This window comes from Peromyscus eremicus, chromosome 1 (genome assembly GCF_949786415.1).
Source record: "Peromyscus eremicus chromosome 1, PerEre_H2_v1, whole genome shotgun sequence".
In the NCBI taxonomy this organism is placed as follows: Eukaryota; Metazoa; Chordata; class Mammalia; order Rodentia; family Cricetidae; genus Peromyscus; species Peromyscus eremicus.
Window position 1 is genome coordinate 67,909,882 of NC_081416.1, and position 20,963 is coordinate 67,930,844.

At 45.7% G+C, this 20,963-nt stretch overlaps 1 protein-coding gene across 1 annotated transcript in view; it reads right to left on the reverse strand.

Annotated features, from left to right (window-relative positions):
* The window catches only part of Dock1 (dedicator of cytokinesis 1), a 514,332-nt gene that overhangs the window by 420,416 nt on the left and 72,953 nt on the right, over positions 1 to 20,963 (reverse strand). The window contains exons 7-13 of the mRNA XM_059265078.1: positions 19,414 to 19,549; positions 18,703 to 18,860; positions 17,317 to 17,398; positions 16,775 to 16,910; positions 8,832 to 8,904; positions 5,212 to 5,354; positions 1,010 to 1,135 (exon numbers count right to left, since the gene is read on the reverse strand). Coding sequence (XP_059121061.1) covers positions 1,010 to 1,135; positions 5,212 to 5,354; positions 8,832 to 8,904; positions 16,775 to 16,910; positions 17,317 to 17,398; positions 18,703 to 18,860; positions 19,414 to 19,549 — 854 coding nt within the window. The remainder of the gene's footprint in view (positions 1 to 1,009; positions 1,136 to 5,211; positions 5,355 to 8,831; positions 8,905 to 16,774; positions 16,911 to 17,316; positions 17,399 to 18,702; positions 18,861 to 19,413; positions 19,550 to 20,963) is intronic.

The window sequence follows — 20,963 nt, forward strand, 5'->3', positions numbered from 1 at the left end:
ATATCCTAAAGGACCAAACCAATGCAGCCATGAAGATGCACCTCAGTTCCAAATACAAACAGAAAGTCCACAAATCAGCTCATTTCCATGAATAAGACTGACATACCATACCTATACAGGGAGCAACAATGTCACCCAGGCTAGCCCACTTCGGTTAGCTGGCATGTCAGCAGACAGAGTAGCCAATAACCCATACTAGTCCTGAAAGGTAAATAGAATGGGAAGCATACATCCCATGGTCACATGAAATAAGAACAGTAATGCCTGTGGCAGCAGGACATTGGGCAGCCAGATGCCTCTCACCACAGTACGCAGCAATAGGGACCTGCAACAGAAAGCCACGCACGCCTGTTGACCTGGGAAATCACCATTCCCAATGCCCACTGCCCATGTGACTTTGAGCTGTGGTTTAATTTTTATTGGAATTAGTTCAACCACAATCTTTAAGGGCCCAAGACCCTTCTGTGGACCAGCCCTGACTATTCAAATGAACATTAGTTGCAAACCAAATCGTATACTAAGATAAAAATGAATATTTGTCCCAAGGGCAGATATCAATAATAATATCAGATTATTGATATAGATTTTATTTAGAAACTAGAAAGTGTCATTAAATAAGAGATTAATGTTAAAAAAAATAACCCAAATATCAGTTCATGCAGCCTAAAACACGTGACTGAGCCTGTGTTTCCTTCCTTCCTTTGATCAAATACCTAATCCCATGCTTGGAAGGTGTCCATGCCTCCCCACATGTGACCTTTGCCATTAGATGGAAACTAATCCTACAGCAAGCCCAGGGGCCAAAGTATGTGTCCCATCACTGTGTTTGGTCTCAGGCCCTGAACACTAAAGTTATTCATGTACCCTGAGCCTGACACAGTACTCGCCATATGCTCAACTTACTCTCACTGCAAGAGCTCTTGCACATCACTGTGCTGTGCACACATCACGCTTCCTGGCCGGCAACTTCTGCAGGGAGAACAAAGGCCCTGAGGGAGGCTAACCTTACCTGGCATGATAATCTCTGGAAAGCCCGTCTTGCGGGCCACAGCTGTGGTCCTGTCCACCAAGTGAGGAAACTCCTTCCGAATCTGATGTATGTCTCCAGGAAGTAATTTCAGGGTTACCCACAAACCTGAAAAAAGAAAGATTGCCTAAGTCACGTTTACCACAAGTGTGTTGCTGAAAACAATTTCAGTAGCTAAGAAACTTTTAATCCACAGAGCAGCATTACAAACAGGCAAATCTTCAGGCAAATGTCCAGGAAAGAGGCACAGGGGCGCACACTTGGTCTAGGTACAGACCTTGCCTATGAACTCAAACAGTAAGACCGTGGAATGGAAGGGGAGTGTTCCATATGTGTGCCAAGGACAAAACGTTCTTTTGAATTATCTCAATTTAGGAGAAATCAGAAGGTGGCATTTATGGCGGAAGGCTGAGAAGGGCAGGCAGAAACTTAGAGACCGGTGCCCACCATAGAGGTCTGCATATGGAGGCCAGGAGGGACAATGATGCTCTGAGGGTGTCCAGAGGGTTCAGAAGGGAGCCAGGGGTCTGACGTGAAAATAACGTATCAGCAGCAGGAGGAAGTTAAAGGGAAAATACTGAGTCAGGAGAGGCTACTGGAGGCTAGGATCTGAGCCTAACAATGGGGAAGGGTAGGGAAGACCAACACGGGGGTCAAAACCACAGGACTAGGGAGAGGAGAAGGGAAGGAAGGCGGTTCTCAGAGGTAGTGCCTGCTGTGGGCATGACCCTTAGAATGTGCTCGGCACCATCCCCCAACTGAAAGCCTGCTCCAGGTGATAGTCTAAGGAGCACAGGGTTGAGAGGAGAAAGAAAGTGTCTTGGAGCATGTGTGGAAGGTTCTCTTTACTTGCAGGTCAAGCTGAGGAGGAGCTGGAGAGAATGAGACACCAGGAAAGATTTCGTCTATATGGTCAAAGTGTGAAACCCAAGAGGGAAAGTGAGTGTGGGTGGCACTGAGCAGCAAGGATGTCCCCTTGGTCCTCCAGGTGGCAGGGAGGCAGAAACTGGCAAGAAAAGGACAAAGAGCAGATCCCAGGGGGCAAAACGAGATGAATGGAAAGGCAGACATAGTCAACAGAGATCTGGGAATGGCCAGCGCATCTTGTTTACGGTGGCCCTGTTTCTACAAGTTTCCTTTTCCTTTCTCTCTAAGATGCAGAATTCCAGATCATGGGAGAGTCTTAACGAGAGAGGGATGCCCAGTACAGGAATGTCCAATGACAAGAAAAGGGTGCATGTACCATGTCTCAGGAAATGCATTGCATGTGTTCACCAAGAAATGTGAAGGACCTGGATTGTATTCCCTAACCCGTGCTCCCAGGGATTGATTGCATCTCCACACACACCCAGACTATGGGGTTCCCTTTTCTAATTCACTCTAAAGTACAAAGGGCCAACAGGCAGCTCTGGGCACACAGAGAGTTAAACGTACCCTCAAGTGGCTGGGTACTTGATCTTGTCCCCCTTTCCCCTTTTTCTGCCATACAGTCAAGCAAACTAAACCTAGTCACATTAAATAACATCAGAAAGGCTGCCTTTCAAATACCCTAACCAACAGCCTGCTCAGATATCTAGGTGGATAAAGGAGAATATTGGTGACACAATTCAATCTGTTATAATTGAAGTACAGAGATTAAATTGTCCTGATTACACAGCATTCAAAGTACGTTCCTCACAGGGGAAAATGAGTCCAGTTTTCAAAGAATAGGTGTGTTTGGAGTTGATGTGTGTTTCACCAGAATGACAACACAAAATGGTTACTCATCACTTCTCAGACAAGGGAAGCAGGTGCGAGTGTGAGGCTCTGCTGTCCATACACACATGAGAACTCAGAGGCAGGGAGCAGAATCGTGTGGATTAAACAGAGAAGAACCAAAGGGCGATTACTGTGTATGTACAAGACCCTGTGTATGTACATCAACCAACAGCACTGCAAGATGTTCATGAGGTTCTGCCTTTGTGACAAGGAAAATGGATGCTACAGAGATGGAGCAATCTCAGAGGAGGCACGTGGGTGGTGAGCGTGGAAAACTCCACCGGCTCTCACAGAGATTACATCTCCTCCTTGTCTTCCATTCTGGGTCCTCTAACTGTGACTGGGAAGATGAGCAGGCATCAGGAGCTACCTGGGTCATCCTGATGGAAACAGGAACCCATGGGAAGAGCCCAGAACAACCAGCAGAGATTGCCCTTGCCCTGGCCAAGCCTCTCTCAACTCTCCGAGGAATGATCTAGACTCTTAAGTATGAGCACTAGAGGAAGGTTCAGGGTCAAGATAAAACTACCTCAGTGACACTGTTGGATCAGTGGTAGTGTTGAATGAGTCTTGATTCAGGAAGGCAATTGTAGCCCCCTTGAAAAATGCTATGGACATTCTTTTTTTTTTTATCATTATTAACTTGACTTGTGAAGTTATTTTATGCTTAAAAAGGTTATACACTTGTGTGTGCAACAATGTAAGGAAAACTGTATCTTGCTGAGATACAGGTTTAGGGTATGCCAGTTTTAACTATGGACTGGAGTTGAACAGCTATGGACATTCTTGTCTCTCATTCTCACTGCGGTCTAAAACCTCTCTCTCTCCTCTAGTAGTCCAAGGTACCAGGTGCTATTAGCCCCATCCAGGTACCAGCCGGTGTCCATGCCAGTGCTGTCCAGCTCGCAGATTCTGGCTATGACCTACAAGCCTGGCTGTTTAGATGTTTGCCTAACACCGTTTCTATTTCTCCTCTGTGATTCTGTAATAAACACCCTGTGTGAGAATGCTACAAAAGGAACGGAGATCCAGTGGGGGTAGGGGTTGCTGATCCAGGGGCAAGAGAGCAGCCAGGCCCTGCATTAGCTCCTACCTCAGACTCCCTGTGGTTTGCAAATACAGGGCAAACTGCAAGAGCTGTAATCTAGGGTGGGGCCTGGTTTAGTTTAAACTTGCTCCATGTATAAAGGCTATAATCCATGAACATTCTAGGTGGGGTTGGCCAGAGAGTGGGGTAAAGCCAAGGCTCACTACAGAGATCTGTAAGAACCTCCCTTTTCCAGAACATTCTTCAGACTCAATGAACACTGCTTGGGACAATGGAAAGGGTTAATTTGGAAGGCTGGAGGTGGAGGGCAGCTGTTCACTGAGCTCCTCTGAGTACAGTGTGGTGCACCAGATCAAGGACCAATATGATGCATAGGTTTTCCCTAATGTTAAAAGCAGGGTTAGAGTCTCCAATTTCTGAAGGTGACTTGCTTTCCTCCATGTAGGAAGTGGGGCTTGATAAGCAGTTGGTTTTTGGCAGGTCTCCTGGCCAGCCCAATGCCAACTGTCACCAGCCAAAGCTGATTGATTCATTAGCTCCGCCAGCAGAAGGTCAGCTGCTTGGACACGTCAGTGTGATATTAAAAAGATACAAGCAGGATGGGGAAGGGGGTGGTGGTGGGTGGGAGGAGGGAGTGAGGAGGATGACAGAAACAATAAGGAGTCACTTCCCTGCGGGGACAGAGGGGCAATTACAGACTGTTGGCAGTACTGTGACAACATGGAGACAAGAACCCATGCCAGAGGGAAGGGATATTGAATGAGGGGAGACCTTGGGTTTGGTGCAGGAGTTGCATTGATGGCTGTTTTGTCATTGCTATTGTGAGATTTGGGCTTGGTTAATTTTAATTGTTGAATTCCTTGCTTATTTGTTTTGACTTATTGTCACAGGGTCGAGAATAGCCTAAGACGGCCTTGAATTTCTGATCCCCCTAGCCTTTCAATTACCAGGGTTACAGGCACGCACCATCAAAGCCTATTTTATGTGGTGCTGGGGATAGAACCCGTGCATGCCCAGTTGGCACTCTACCATATGAGCTACATCCTCAGCCTTTCAGTTTTTTGTTAAGGGTAAGAAAAGAGAGGACAGGGAGTGCTGGGAAAGAGGAGGGGTCAAAGGCAGGAGCTGCTTCCCATGCTGCCAGGCTTCTCAGCCCTAGGTTCTTCATAGATAGCCCCAGCCACATCCCATTCCCCATCCTCGTCTGCACACATCTGGGAGGCTGGCTCCCAGGAACCTACAAAGGCTACCAGTGAGACAGCCCTACACAGGCTGCCCATTCAGTAGGAACAAGCATCACCCAGTCCCAAAAGTTCCACCAAGCAAGCCTCACCCCAGATTCCCTACATGCCCCAGCAGAAACAACAGAGATACATACCTTGACCCTTGTGGTTGACTTCTTTGGCTGCAATGACTTTGTTTATGACACTTTGAAGGAAGTCATTCTCCCCTGCCACCCTGGGTGAGAAACGGGATGACATGTTCAGCGGCTTGTGTCGAATGGCGTCGTCCAACGCGAGCCTGGAGGGCATGGGGCAACCAAGACCACAGGAGACAAAGGGGCACAGAGACCCGTGGGTCACAGTAACAGGGGGACACAAAAGAGCATCACCACCGAGTATGAGAGAGTCGTCATGAGTCAACGAAAGACAAAGGGCAGGATAGGTGACAAGAGAGACAGGGAAAGCATCGATCAGGAAAATGGTGAACCACAGGAGAGAAGTCCAGCCAAGGAGGGCGCCCCACTCCCAGGGAACATATGGACAGGGCTCCACTCCATTGCTAATGGACAGTCCAAAAGGGCTGGTCTGAGAGTAAAGTGGCTGAGAGGCCTTGCATTCCAAAGAACACTGATGGCCGTATGTGCCACTTGGATAGCACTGAACTAGTCTGGGGCAAGGGCCAGGTGCTATGAAGAAGAAAATGAAAACAAAACCCTATTTTCCCCCCAGATAGCCTTCAAACCTAATGACATAAGAAGCCCTGCCTTTGGTTCCTCAATGTGTGTTCACAAAAGAGTCTCCAATAGCTACATGTGAAGGTGACCCAGTCCCTGGAGAATAAGAATTAATGGTCACCACGTCTGGATGCTGAACCCTGGACATCGCTCAAAACACAGGCTACCAGTGTTCTTAGGCCCATGAGCCCATGCATGTGAGAGTGGTGAGCACAGGCAACATGCACCGTGAGAAATACCGTGCAATGCCACCCAGCACAATGGGAAAAGAGTGCAAAAACATACATCAGGTACGGAACGCTGAAAATCAATTCTAGGAACAAGGACTATGTCATCCATCACTTGAGCCAAGCAACTCAAAGGAGCTGAAAGCTGTTGTAATTTATTTCACCAAGTTAAAAAGAGATGAACGAGAGAGAGAAAGAGAATGCACACTGTTTCCCTCCCTAAAACCAACCCTGTGAGGCGATAAATCCATTTTAATGGAGCAAAAAACGTTCTCATTAGCATGACATTTCCCAAAGAATAGTTTCCAGGCTTATTTTGCTATTAGAAGCATGCTACTTTTTTCTTTTATCACTGCAGATATTAATCTGTGTAGCCATCGTCCTCCAGAGAAGCAAGACTCACAGCTGACAACAGGTGAGTGTGCCCTAATACTGTTGAAAGTGAACTTCCACTACCAGATAGGAAAGCGTGGTGGCAACATGCAGGTGATTTTATATTGATCTTAAAGGTCCAGGGAGATACTGATAAACCGTTTCTCTGACTTTTCCAATAATATTCAAAGCTAGTGTTTTGTTTTGGGTTTGGTTTTGATGTTTTTGTTGTTTTGTCTTGTTTACCTTCAGAGGGAACAAATAAGCAATAAAGAAAATCACTTAATAGGACCATTGGGTATTCCTAAACCCTGTGGTCTTGATGAAATTGAAGCCTTGGGAACAGTAGGGAACCCTGTCAACTTTCACAGGAAAAGAAGTAACTTGAGTATTATAATCTCACAATGGTATGTTTTGTTTATTACCACTGTATCAGCCAGTATGGGAATATTCCAGGATGGGAATATTCCCTTGTGTGCTAAAGAAGCTTCTAGGTTCTATAGAATGCTGCTATATCCTCTTGCCATGAGTGGGATTACCCATTATCACTGTCTACAAAGATGGGCTTCTGGGTTCTATAGAATGCTATTATATACTCTTGCCATTAGTGGGATTATCCATTATCACTGTCTATAGAGATGGGCTTCTGGGTTCCATAGAACGCTGCTATATACTCTTGCCATGAGTGGGATTACCCATTATAACTGTCTACAGAGATGGAAATGAGCACTTATACACCATCTGCAATGGTTAATGTTTATTGTCAACCTGACAGACTATAGAATCACTTGAGAAATAGGACTCTGGGCATGCACGGGGCGGGGGGGTGGGGGGGTATCTTGACAGCTTTAACTGAGGTGAGAGACCCACCCATTATGGGTGGCACCATTCCCTGGCTGGGAGCCTCGACTGTATAAAATGGAGAAGGTGATCTAAGCATAAGTATGCATTCCAATAATGGACTGTAACCTTGAACGGTGAGTTAAAAAAATCCTTTTTCCATTAAGTTGCTTGTGTTAGGGTATTTTATCACAGCCACAGGAAAAGAAACCAAGACACTAATATGGCAACAACAGCCCTGCATGGCAATAAACACTTGAAACAGACCGATGTGATTGAAGGGCTACATTTTAATTCTACGCAGCTGTAATTAATATGAAGAGCCACATGGGGCTAGTAGTTAGCAGACCAGACAGAAAAGTAAATGGAAAGCATTTAAGCCACCAGAGACCTCTGCCTCCAATTGTGTGTGGTGAAACACATGGTTTGAGCCCAACTTCAGGCTATACAATTCTGACTTTAATGCAACTCTCCATGCAACAAGATGCAAAAATCTTCTATAGAACTGCACGAGAAAAAGTATTTTTTTTCTTTAAATGCACAGAAAAGCCTCACTGCAGCCATCTCAAACAAGTGATTCTCAAGTCTGCAGGGAATGGGGATGGTCCGTCATGAAGAGTGCATGGGGCAAGAGAAGCCCATATCATGTCTCCCGTCCTCCCAAGGACAGGGCTCCTTCAGACACCCATTATCACCAGCCTCCCAGAGCTCAGCCTCCCCCAGCCAGCACCTTCAAAGCAAAGTAAACCTGCAAAAGTGAAATTCACCTTAAGCCTAAAAGTCTTTGAATAAAAACACACTGGAAAAGGAAAGAGTAAACAGGAAACTGCAGAGACCTGGGGCAGGTCACCCTAACCCCAAGCACTTACTCTCCTGGGAAGTCAGGCCCCAGAGAAGGCTGTCTCTGCAATCAACCCGAAGCACCCAGTTCTCTTTCCTCCTTCTTGAGGCAGGAGTGGCCCCATCAAGACCCACCCTCACTTCAATCACCCTGCCCACAGGCGTTAGCTTCAAATCAAAGAATAATCTCAAAAATTGGCCCCAAGTGCTTTCCCCATGTTCCCTCTCTAAGGACCTCAGGTCAGAAGTGGACAAAGCCTTTAAAAAAAAAAAAAAGGAAAAGCCAAAACCTGCTCATCTGAGAAAAAACCAAGACAGACAAATCAGCAGCCTGATTACAGGCTTTAAGGTGTTATTTCTCGCTTTACAAAAGAATTCATCATTACTTTGTTTGGTTTCTATTTTCAAAAGCTACAGCCTCTTGTGATGAATTTGAAAGTATTGTATTTTGAAAATGTGAATTGCTACAAGAATAAATCGATTATGTAAAGAAACATGCTCAGTGCAGAATTGTAATTCTTCTACTGATAAGGTAATTCTGGGACTACAAGGAACATCAGCTCTCGGGACCATACACAAACCTTATTCCATCGTCCTCACAGTCCCCGATTCCATGTGCCACAGCAGTGACTAAACAGATTTCATATTATTGTAAAATAAATGAATCCTGACTTGGGCTTAACAAATACCCTTAGTGGTGAATTATTAACTACGGGGTTTTCATGTTGTATCTGGTTAAGGACCGAATTATTTCATACTTACGGCTGAAAGGGAATGAAGTGTTGTTTGTCTTCATCATCTACTTTTCCATTTATTATGTCTGTTACGTCCATCACTGGGGAAAGGAAGGAACAGAAAGGGTTGTTTTGACTTAAGCGCCACCACTACAGAAAGTCAAAAACAAAGGAAGAGCAGACTGTGTTCCGGCGTGAACCATATGGTAGACTCCTCACACACATAAGTTTGTTATTCTGCAATGCTTGACAGATTGATTAAGTCATCTGAACACGCTGGCCCCAGTGGGCAAGGAACTCAAATAGCACAATTCCACTGAATAATTTCCTTGGCCTGTTCCCTAGAGGTCACTCTAGAGATCTGCTGTCCAACACAAACTCCTACATGAAGGAGATATTCTCTGCATCACTGGGCACCCAAGCAGGGGCAAGTGTGATGAGGAACTGCTTCCTATTCATTTCACCCACTTAACTTTATTCTAAACGGCACTTGGGGCAAGCGGCTAGCTTTCTCATAATAACATAGCACCCGGTGACAGTTCATACTGTCAACTTGACAGATCTGGAGTCCCATAGGAGACAAGGCTCCAGGCACACCTGTAAGAGATTAACAAAATTCAGTCAGCTTCCCGGTATGCCTGTGAGGGATTGTCTAGATCAGGTGAATTTAGGCGGGAAGATTGGCCATTCCATGGGCTGGGGTCCTGGATGATTAAAAGGAAGAAAGTGAGCTGAGCACCAGTACTCACCTCTCACTGCTTCCCAGCTAAGGATATAACGTGAGCAGCTGCCTCACAGTCCTGCAGCCTTGCCTTCCCAGTGTCCTTCCCATGCCATCCACACCATGGCGGACTGTATTCCCGAGTTGTAGGCCAAAATAAATGCTTGCTTCCTTATGTTACTGTTACTTCCTTATCCGGTTGGTTTGAGGTTTTTTTTGGTTTTTTGTTTTGTTTTGTTTTGTTTTCCATAGCAATAAGAAAAGTAACTCAGATGAAGTTGAAGTTCAACAATAGCATAATTACAAAGTGGTACCAGTCACCAAGAGCTGGTGTCTGGGTCAGTGGGACACTCAAGGCTGACCATCAGTTACCTTCCGACAGTTGAAACCACATCTTAACCATGACTTTGGCCATGTCAAGCACAGCTAGAAAACTCTAGAGGGAACTGGACAGGTAGTCTGCTGTGTCCCTTCTCTACCCCACACCTGGCTAAGAGAGCGCCACGGTTCTTTCCTAGTGACTAGCTTCCCTTACTGAAACTGTGGGTAAGGTTCATTTCCACACAACCACCGTCAATTCTGTGGAATGAACGTGAAGAGTTTCCCACAGTCCCATGTACTTGATACTTGGTCCCCAGCTGGTTGTGAAACTCTTAAGAAATGGAACCTTGCTGAAGTAAGGGGCCACTGGGAGTGGACCCTGAGGTTTTATAGCGTGGCCGTGCTTCCTGTCTGTCTTCTTGCTTTCTGACTATGGAAACAATGTAACCATCAGCCTCCAATTTCTACTGCCTTGATATTTCCCCATAGTGGCAGACTGTATCCTCCTTATACTGTTAATCAAAATAAGCCCTTCCTTACTTCTGCCACCATGTAGGGTATTTCTCATAACAACAACAAAAGTAACTATGACACCCAGCAAGCATAAAGGTCTGTAGTGTGAGAAAGGCAGCACTCTCATCTCCTGATTATCATGGCAGAGCCCAGGAAGCCCTGGGAAGAACTATCACACACAGTCCATTGAAACAATGGGACTGTTGGACTAAGAACCAACACGTGTGTCCAGAGATGCAGGTAAGCACATCCCAGATAACTGGAGCACTGGCTAACAACTGCTGAGAAGAGAGATTGGCAAAGATCAGGTCTTCTCTCGGCAGGGGACTCACAGCAGTCATCCAGCATTCACCTAATGCCACAGGCACACGTCCCCAGGTCTATCTTTTCACCATCAGCTCATAATGAAGAAACACCTAGTTTCTTGATTTTTCACTCAAACAGTCACATCCAGGACAGTCAGGCTGAACTCATCAGACCATCCACTCATACCACTTGGGGTGGTTTTCCTAGTTCCCTAGAGACTCCGCTGTCACAGGTCACATCTCACCAGCTAATGGTAGCTCTTCCAGTTTATCTGATGCCCTTGCTAAGTCTCCAGAGTCCTGGCCCAGAACACACTTAGGCTTAGCAAGAATTTGCAGGAACATAGCAAAGAAGCAAGACAGGAGCGAGGGCAAATACACACAAGGGAAACAGCCTTTGTCCAGCTTGCTATTAACTAATGACCATGCCTCCGGGCCCACCCATCCTAAGCCTGATGAGAAAGCCTCAAAGGCACAAGAATTTCCTCAGGGATCATCCATGCCAAGGTCTGTGCCCAGTATGAACCTCACTGTGGTCTGGATGGGGAAAGACACTTTCCCAGCATCATTTCTGTTGCTGTGATAAAATACCCTGACAGAAAGTAGCAAAGGGAAGAGTGGATTTCCTTGGCTTACTATTCCAGGTTACAGTCCATGATAGCAGAGAAGTCGCAGTGGCAGGAGCAATAAACAGCTAGTCATATCATACCCACAGTCAAGAGCAGCGACAAAACAAAAAAGGCATGCAGGCCTGATTACTCGCTTGCCTGCTTCTATCATATAGTTAAGGAACCCCTAAAGAATGATGCTACCCACAGTGGGCTGGCTGTTCCCTCATCAGTTAAAAACCAAAACTATCCCTGTTAGACATGTTCTTCCCAGGTAATTCTAGGTTATGTCAAGTTGACAATTGAAGCTATCACCACAGATACCCATTGCCAAAAGAGGACATGAAACTACCAGCCCTGAGTCTCTACATCTTGCCCGCAAGGGGTCTCCACCAGGGAGGAGGGGTATGCTGTGTTATGAACAGGGAAAGAAAGCATTACCCAAAGTGTCCAGCCTGGCTGCAGTCAACGTGATCATGTCCAAGGGTAAGGGAACGGCGGACCCAGTAACAGTGATACAGCAGAGGGCAGGGATACAAAGAGGAGGACAGCAATGGAAGATCAGGACTACAGCACAAGGGAGCAGGAGGCAAGAGGGAGGGAGGAGCAGGAGGCAAGAGGGAGGGAGGAGCAGGAGGCAAGAGAGAGGGAGCAAGATGGACCTACAGCTACAGCCACTGATGACATGACACGTCAGTGGGACGTATCCACATCATGTGGGCACAAAACAGGAGACACTGAGGGCCACGTACTCTCTTACTGAGCAACCTCAACAGAGCGACTTCCCCTATATGCAGTCAGTTGGGTGCCTGGGTTCAAGACCGCTCACCAAACACCTCTACCACGAAGCTGAACACCCTGAACCCCCAAGGTAAAAGGACTGTTAATGTGAGTGCACAACTATAGATCATAGCCCCCAAACCTCTAACTCTTGAAGCATCCATAATGATGCTAAGAGTTTTACCGTGTAAAAAGTGCACACTAACACACTACAAATAGTGAAGCTGGTAAAAAGAAACCAAGACATGAAAAGGGTCAGTGAAGAAACAAACTGGACACAGTACGTCCTAATACTGTCTAGTGTTTTGCTGCCATTGTCTTACATATCTCTATTAAACTGGGCATTGAACCCAGGGCTGCACACAGGATAATGGCACTACCCAGGCCTGATCCCCTGGCCAGGTTTTCCCACAAAAGCAAGGAGAAGTTAGGAAAAAAGCACATCAAGAAATTGATGTAATACCCTGGCTGTGTGGCTGTGTCAAACTATGAATGATTTATTTAATTATCCTTCTTTTTCCATAAAATTTCCATGATTTTTCCCACCACTGCCAATCACTTTCACATCAAATGTTTTAACAGAAAGGATCGCGACATATTATTTTCAATAAAAGACTGAAACTTGTGGGTTTAAAGGTGCATGAATTCGCAAGCACCAGTTCTGTTGACACAGACAAGCAGAGATAGTTCTGGAAAAATCCTCAAAATTAAATTTGTGCACATGGACACAGAGCTGCATATGAATGGGCAGAATCCCATTACCAAAAAATGAGTCTCCCTTTTCAAGTATGAAGAGGGGGTTCCCTAAAAAGAATGGAAACCTGTGGCTGGGGGAGGGGGTTGCTCTTTGGGGAGTGAGAAGACTGGGCCAGGAAAGGAGAACATGCCCGGTGCTGAATACCAACACATAAGGAGGGGACAGGGCAGGCTGGGGCACTGCAATGTGCCAATTAATTTGTTTTTTTAAGTCTACATAGTAAAAGCATAGGACAAAATGTTCACCCTCTGTCTCAGGGTAGAGAGCAGAAGGAAATATAAGTACGAGCTCCAGATATCAATTCAGAGAGCTGGGCCTCGGGTGACTGCAGAGGCCAGAGTGCTAGGTGCTGGGAATCAACACAAAGGAGCCTGCACTAAGCCTGAGTAGGCAGGCAATTACTGGGTTTCTGTGAAAGCAGCAGTGGTCCCTCTCAGAGGCCATGGGAATGGGCATTTGCACATCCAGACTACGGATGACACAACTGCCTCCAAGGACCTCTGCAGCACTTCATGTGGGAATATCACAGTGAGGTTCCACCAGATCAGACGCGAGGTTCCACCGGGCAATCAGACAGCACAGAGGAAGAGGCTCATCTCTCAAGAATTCAGACAGCAACAGGCCAGAGGGGCTAGAGTTGGTGTCAGGCTGGTTTCCAGCAGCCCTGAGCCTGCAGAGAACCAGGAAGAGGAGAGCCAAGAAGAGAGACTCGAAGATCAGTCCAGGTGGGTAACCAGGGATGGAAGTAAGCATCGCAGTGATCAGCAGGCATCAGGAGATGAGACCATGATAGTCTCACAACCAGAGATCTAAGTACCTGGGACAAGACAGTGGACCAGATGCCCTCTGACTTAACACAAGGGCACCTCGAAGGACAGAGGACTATCAGATCTGCTGGCCCTAATCCAGCACAGACTCTAGGCTCTGGCTCCAGAGAAGACCAGGAACAGAGAGGCTGTGACCCAACACCAGACTCCACCAAGCAAATGGAAAGCATGTTAAGGTACGGAGGAGCCACAGTAACACCAGCAAGTATCTGCCCACGCTACATCCCCCAGGACTTCCCAGAACATCACAACCGAACCAGAAAAAGCTAGGACAATCCCCATTTTAATATAAAGAGAGAGAGAGACTGTCCGCCTCAGGCTAAATCTTTGCTTTCAGAAATCTAACAATGCCCTCACAGGAACTTATCAGCAGGATCTCTCCAGAGATCTAATAACCAGAGAACCTGCGATATCCATGCCCTAAGATGTAACTTGCATTATCATGTCACAGATCTCTCTGATGGCCTTGGGAAAAACTAAAACATCTGAGACAAAAACTACAGTGTTTCCCTAAAACCATCCTGCAGGTGGGACCAAGGGAAGGAAAGTTCTGATCACAAGTGTCTCAGCTAAACATGAACATGATGCTACAGGCTTGGGGAAATAGGAGTAAGTTACAAGGTGTGTTCAAGGACTCAGGGAGGGAAATGCCAACTTTCCCTGGGGTACCTGAGAGAGCAAGCCCACCCTCAATATCTCACCATGGATAAGAAAGCCACCAGGACAGCCCATTGGAGAGCCCAAGAGTTCAACAGACTTCTCCAGGTTTATGACTGGGATGATGGATACCTGCCACTATTCATGTGTCAGAACTCATAGAACAGGGCTGAGAAGGATGACTCACTAGGTAAGCCGCTTGTCACACAAGCATGAGGACCAGTGTGATCCCAGCACCCACATAAAAGTCAGCCATGTTGGTGTGTGGCTGTCAGAGAGCTGGGGGTGGGAGGGAGACAAGCAGACCCCTAGGGCTCGATTGACAGAGCAATGAGAACCAAGTTCAGTGAGAGTCTTTGAAAAAGAAGGTGTCAAGTGGGGCTGGAGAGATGGCTCAGTGGTTAAGGAAGAGCACAGGTTGCTCTCCCAAAGGTCCTGAGTTCAATTCTCAGCCCCCACATGGTGGCTCACAACCATTTATAACTCTAAGCTCATAAGATCCAATGCCCTCTTTCTGGTATGCAGATGTACATGCAGACAAAGCATCTATATACATAAAATACATAAATAAATTCACAAGAAGGCATCAAACAAGTGATTGAGGAAGACATCTACCTTTGACCTCTGATGTCCACAGTCACACACATTCACATGTACACACACATGGACATGTAAACACATACACACACACAAAACCTGACAGAACACACAATGCCAATACCAAATGTCCCTGTAAACTGTAGACTCTAGGGAAGGTCATAGTATATGTTTATGGTGATATTTCATTTCACAATGAAATGTGATTTTATTTGTATGTTAATAAATAAAGTTGCCTGGGGGTCAGAGCTAATAGCAAACCATAGCAGAAGCCGGGCAGTGGTGGCGCACACCTTTAATCCCTATCATATGACAGACAGATCTCTGTGTGTTCAAGGACACCACCAGCATGGAGACACACGCCTTTAATCTCAATACCAACCATAGAAGACCTGGAGGTCTGTATAGACAGGCAGTGACACGGAGGTCATGTGGTTGGGTTTACAATCAATGAGAAGGCAGAACAGAAAGTCAATAAAAAGACAGATACACAGGAAGTAGGTCTCTTTCTGAGGGGAAGGACAACAGCGGGAGTGAAGGGTAAGAAAGGTTTTTAGTATCAGCTCTTAGCTACTGCTCTGACCTCTTGGGCTATTAACTCTGCATTTGGTTCTGTGTTTCTTATTTAATAAGACTGTTACATCTACATATGTTCAATGTCTGTCATAAACATAACAATCACTGGTGATACAGAAGAGGAGGATGCTGGGAGCTGGGTAAAGTGTATGGAAGCTGTTTTGTTTTTCCAGCCTAATTCTTCCAGGGCCTACAATTTTTCTGAAAATAAAAGTCTATTTAATAGAGTAAAACTTAAGTCTGACTTTCCTGGTAGCCAAGCAAAGACTGTCTTTGATCACTGTGTGTACAAGAAATAAGAGCTAGGTATCAGGATCAAGAATTCTCCCCATATACTGATTCTAGGTGTCCTGCTTAGCACTGTCAACTTGATACAGCCTAGAAGCACCTGAGAAGGGTGTTTCAGTTGAGTATTTCCTTTATCAGGTTGGTCTGAGGATATGTCTATGTGGGATGTCTTGATTCATAATTAAAATAGGAAGGCCCAGCCCACTATGAGTGTTACCATTCCCTGAGCTATATAAGAAAGCTAGCTGAGCATAAGCATGAGCAAGCCAGAGGATGAGCCAGCAAGCAGGTCCTCCAATGGTCCTGCCATGAACTTCTTGACTTGAACTGCCTTGACTTCCCAAACATGATGGATTGTGACCTGCAAGTGTAAGCCAAATAAACTCTCTCTCTCTCCTCTACAAGTTGCTTTTGGTGTTTTATCACAGCAACAGGATGAAACTAGAACAATAGGATTCCTAAAAACCAGGGACATTAAGTGTCAGAAAAGTGGGTGAAAAAATTCCCCTGCAACTCTAATAAAGAAAACTGCTTCTCCACATTATGAAGAAAGCGACTGACAACATGGAAAGAAGTCACCTAGTGGGGACACTTATCCTTCCTCGACACAGATAACCAGGCTCTCACTTTCTTGTACAACCACCAACACCAAGCAGAGATGGGGACAGTAACAAGCCCACATGCTGGCTGTGTGGCACCCTCATAGAGCCAGGCTGTGCCTGTCCACTACTGAATCAAGCACTGAGTCCATCGAGCCCCCCAGTGCTGACTTCTCCACAGTGTGGGCAAGTGATTCAGTGTCTCTCCCAGTAAAAGCTGGGATCTGCTTTCAAACTACACTAGATTGAATCTGAATCTGAAGCATTGTAGATGCAGCAAACAGGCCCCAAACTAAAGAAAAAAGAACTAATACATTGTTTTATCTCCAGCAGCCAAGTGCATAAATCAAAGTGGCCCTGCTGTCCTTCCTCAAAGTATACGGTCTGAAACTCTCAAGGAAAAACAGGGACGTGGATTTTACCAGCCACGCCAAAAGGTCGCCGCAGCCCAGAAGTCAGCTTCCTCGTGTTGCTGTCCCTCAGCTCCATGCGACCAACGCGGACGATCTGGCAGACAAAACTGATTTTCTCCCTTTTCAGGTCTTTGCTTCCAAGGTCCTAGAAACAATAATTTCCAGAAATTATTATGGAGAACCATGATTCAACCGAAGTCCAATTGAAAAGGACGTAAAAATGGACCGAGAGTTTGTTCTCAGACCAGCTAAGATATTTTAATGCTATTCACATGACAAGAAGAAATAAAGGAACAGCAGACACTTAGCTAAGTGAACTGAAGACATGAGCCAAAGAGACAGGTTCCGGGCAGATGAAGTAATCTCCCTCATAGTGATGGTAAACAAAGATAAAGCTCAGAACTTCCAAAAAGGGCTCAGTGATTCCTGGATTAACCGGTGTCACAGCCACCCCCAAGGCCTTCAGCCCATTGAGTGCTGAGAAGTCTCCCTAAAACAGACAGAAGAGCAGGACACAATGACACTCAGCCCACAGGCATGGATGGACTCACCGTAAACACAGCACGCAAGTTATGTAACCGATCGATGTCTTTCGGTAATCCTGAACTTGGCCAACGAACCAGGTAGTTTTCACTTTGAAAAAAAAAAAAAAAAAAGAGAAAATTAATCTTCCAAACATAGACAGGTACCCAATGTATCCCATAAGGCCTCATAATTAACAACATGGAGGTCCATTATGCACCTGACTGTGAGTTTATAAACACTGAGGTCACAAGAGAGACTCTGCCAAGCAGGCACTGTATGAACAGCCCTTTCACTTTCTACAACACGGGTTATCTGTGTAACAGAAATATTTGAGAATGACATCTCAATGTTTATAATGTGAAAAGCTTCTCTGTGTATTTAGAATGACAACAATACAGAGCTGTGTATTGAATTTGGAACAATGCGTATTTAATTCAGAGCCTTTGAAAAGCGAAGTAAGCTATAAAATACAAACTGCATCTCCATCAAAATTAAAGAAAGCACTTATCAAAAATGAGAATAAAAATTACCTGTGTGTTCTGTTTCCTGCAAATACTACATGTTTAAATTTTGATAGTTCAAGTGAAAGTATTGGGGTGTTGATACATAGATATACATAGATATGCACACATTTCACATAGTTTAATCATAATTTTTTCATCAGGATAAAGAGAAAGTTTTATTGAGGACCAATGTATTTACAGTATTTTTGTTCGACAGATATTTATTATGAGTCTTCATGTGACATACACTAGCCAACCAGCTTAGAGAAACAGCAAAGAGGTGAATGTCACAGAAGACATTCCTAGACCAAAAGTTTGCAAAAACCAAAGGTGATGCTTGAAGGGTAAATTCATTTGCTTTCTCTGGCTGTGATAAGCAGCATGACTTGAAGAGCCATGGGGAGCAAAGTGCTTATCTCATCTTACAGTTTACAGTCCTTCCTGACCAGAAGTCAGGGCAGGAACTCAAAGCAGGAACTCGCAGGCAGGCACTGAGGCAGAGGCCATGGAGGAACATTGCTTACTACCTTGCTCTCTATTGCCTTCTAAGCCTGTTTTTCTATGTGACCCAGGACCACTTGCCCACAGGTGGCACCATCCACATTGGGCTGGGCCCTCCCACATCAGTCATCAATCAAGAAAGCACACCACAGACTAGCCTACAAGACATGATAGAGGGATTTTCTCAATTAAAGATTCCCTCTTCCCAGATGACTCTAGCTTTTTTGTCAAGTTGACAAAACCCTAATCAGCACATTTACTTCAGCTGAGGGCTGCTTCCACTGCCAGGACATCACCATGCTAGATCACATCCCCACAGTGTGGGTCAGAATAAAGCCTTCCTGATGAAGATGCTTCTTGTTGGGGATTTCGGTCACAGCAATGAGGAAAGTAACTAAAGTCACCTACCTGATGAATTTTGACTCCATGGGGTCATAAAGAGACATGAGGACTTCAGCATCTTCTCCTATTTTACAAACCACATTTTTGAGGTTAATAAACAAGGCCAGAGACGGGGTTGCTGCGAACTTCGCTTGTCTGTTGATGTCCATATTCTGCTTTTGAGACTACAAAGAGAAAGGGAGAAAGCCAATGTGAGCAACCTGGATGACAGCCCTTGCTCTTTTTAGTCCCCTGTAGAACAGGGAAGAGGCACCGCCACCTGCCTCCACTCGGCCATGCTGCTCAGTCACTCTGTGTCCTCACTGCGTGTTCTCAAACCACACAGCCATCCTGCAGCAGCACACACTGAGTGTTCGCAAGGCCATGGGCCATCCCAGTGTCCTATCACCAAACTGGTTGCTGGATTAGTGGCTAGCTTTAATTTAGGGTTCTCACTAGGATAATGCCGCCAAGGAATCTGTGTCTGACTCTTCACTATGTCCTCAGTCTCTGGAATACAGCAGATGCCTGACCAATACTTGCTACATTAATAAGTTGTGTCATACCACTTGGCTCCACCCCACTCCTCCTTTTCTGAAACACACTGGGCACTTGCATTTTTTTTGGGGGGGGGCTCTTTTTAGTGCCCATTCAGTGCTTCCTTGACATCCTCTAATACTCGACACAGTTGCTAAGAAACAACCCCATGCAAAGCGCACGTTGAAGACGCGAACTCACCTTCTCTTCTTGCAGCCGTTCTTCCACTTGTTTAGAAGCTACTTCATGTGCTCGGAAGAGACTGATGGTGCTAGTCAGTTCTGGATCCAAAATGTTCCCATCTTCATCCCTCACCACCAGGTCCAAATCAAGAATTCTAGAATACCAAGAATCCAGAGTGGAGAGAGGATGAACCAAGGGAGTGAATCCCCTAGCAAAATGTCAGCCCCAGCCACTGAGCCCATGAAAATGCCTCAGAGACTTGGACTCATCCACAAATATCAGGAGACGTCATTCTGTGGCTCTGCTTTCTGTAACTCAAAATGGGTCATAATGGGGGAATGAGAATTACTCAGTGTTGCCTGCCATTTCAATAAAGCCTTCAGCTTCCAATCAGAACTCACAGATCTTCAAAGTGCAAGTGAAGTGTGCGTGTGGACAATGAGAGCTCACTACTGCACCCTGAACACACATACCTTGCACAGGCACATGAGGGCAGAAAGCCTTGCAAGATCTCATTAGCTAGCTCTATAACACACCTCACTAACAAAGCACAACCTCTCAAATCTGACCAACTCCTCCCAGCCCTGACCCTGCTCTAAAAGTCAATACCAATACCATGGGGTCAGCAGCATTGTGTGAATGAGGTCAGTGATGTATGGGTGGAGTCAACGCTGATGTGGGTGAGGTCAATGTTGTGTGGTCAGCACTGTGTGGGCATGGTCAATGGTAAGTGGATGGTATGGGTCAACGACTAGACCCTACAAGCCATACCTGGTGAGGTCTCCTCAAGGAAGATACAGATCAAGCCTTTTTGATAGGGGAATGTCTTTTTGGATGCTGTGAAAATGTTGCTCTGATTGGTTGATAAATAAAGCTGTTTGGCCAATGGTGAGGCAGGTGAGAATAGAGTTAGGCAGGATATTCTAACTAGAGAGGAGGAAGGAGAAAGACAGAGAGCTGAGGAGACACTGCCAGCCGCCACCATGAGAAGCAAGATGTAAAAATATTGGTAAGCCACAAGCCATGTGGCAAAGTATAGATTTATAGAAATGGGTTAATTTAAGATGTAAGATCTAGCTAGCGAAAAGCCTGAGCCAATAGGCCATACAGTTCGTAATTAATATAAGCCTCTGTGTGTCCATCTGGGTCTGAGCAGCTGTGGGACCGCAAGGACTTGGAAGCAGGGTGGGACACAGAAGAAAACTTCCAGCTACACCCTTTGCCAGCTTACCATGGGTATCATGTGATGTCATTATCACCTCAGTCCAGACGGAAAGCCTGGTCATACCCACTTCACAAAAAAGGAAACCAAAGTGCAGTAAAACTAGTTATGTGACTGAGACCAAACATCTAAAGAATAAGGAAGATGGCATGGACATGTTCTTGCCACACCACCACCACCATATAAGGTAGCCGGTCACATCAATCAGTGTGCATTGGTCTCGGCAATCAATACATAGCTAGTTCTGTTGAGGAGTGTTGGTCTAACCATAACAAAGTTAGAGACTAGTCCCAGTAGGATGGCAAAGGGTCTAAAGAAGAGGCTGGACATCTCCCCATAAAATCAG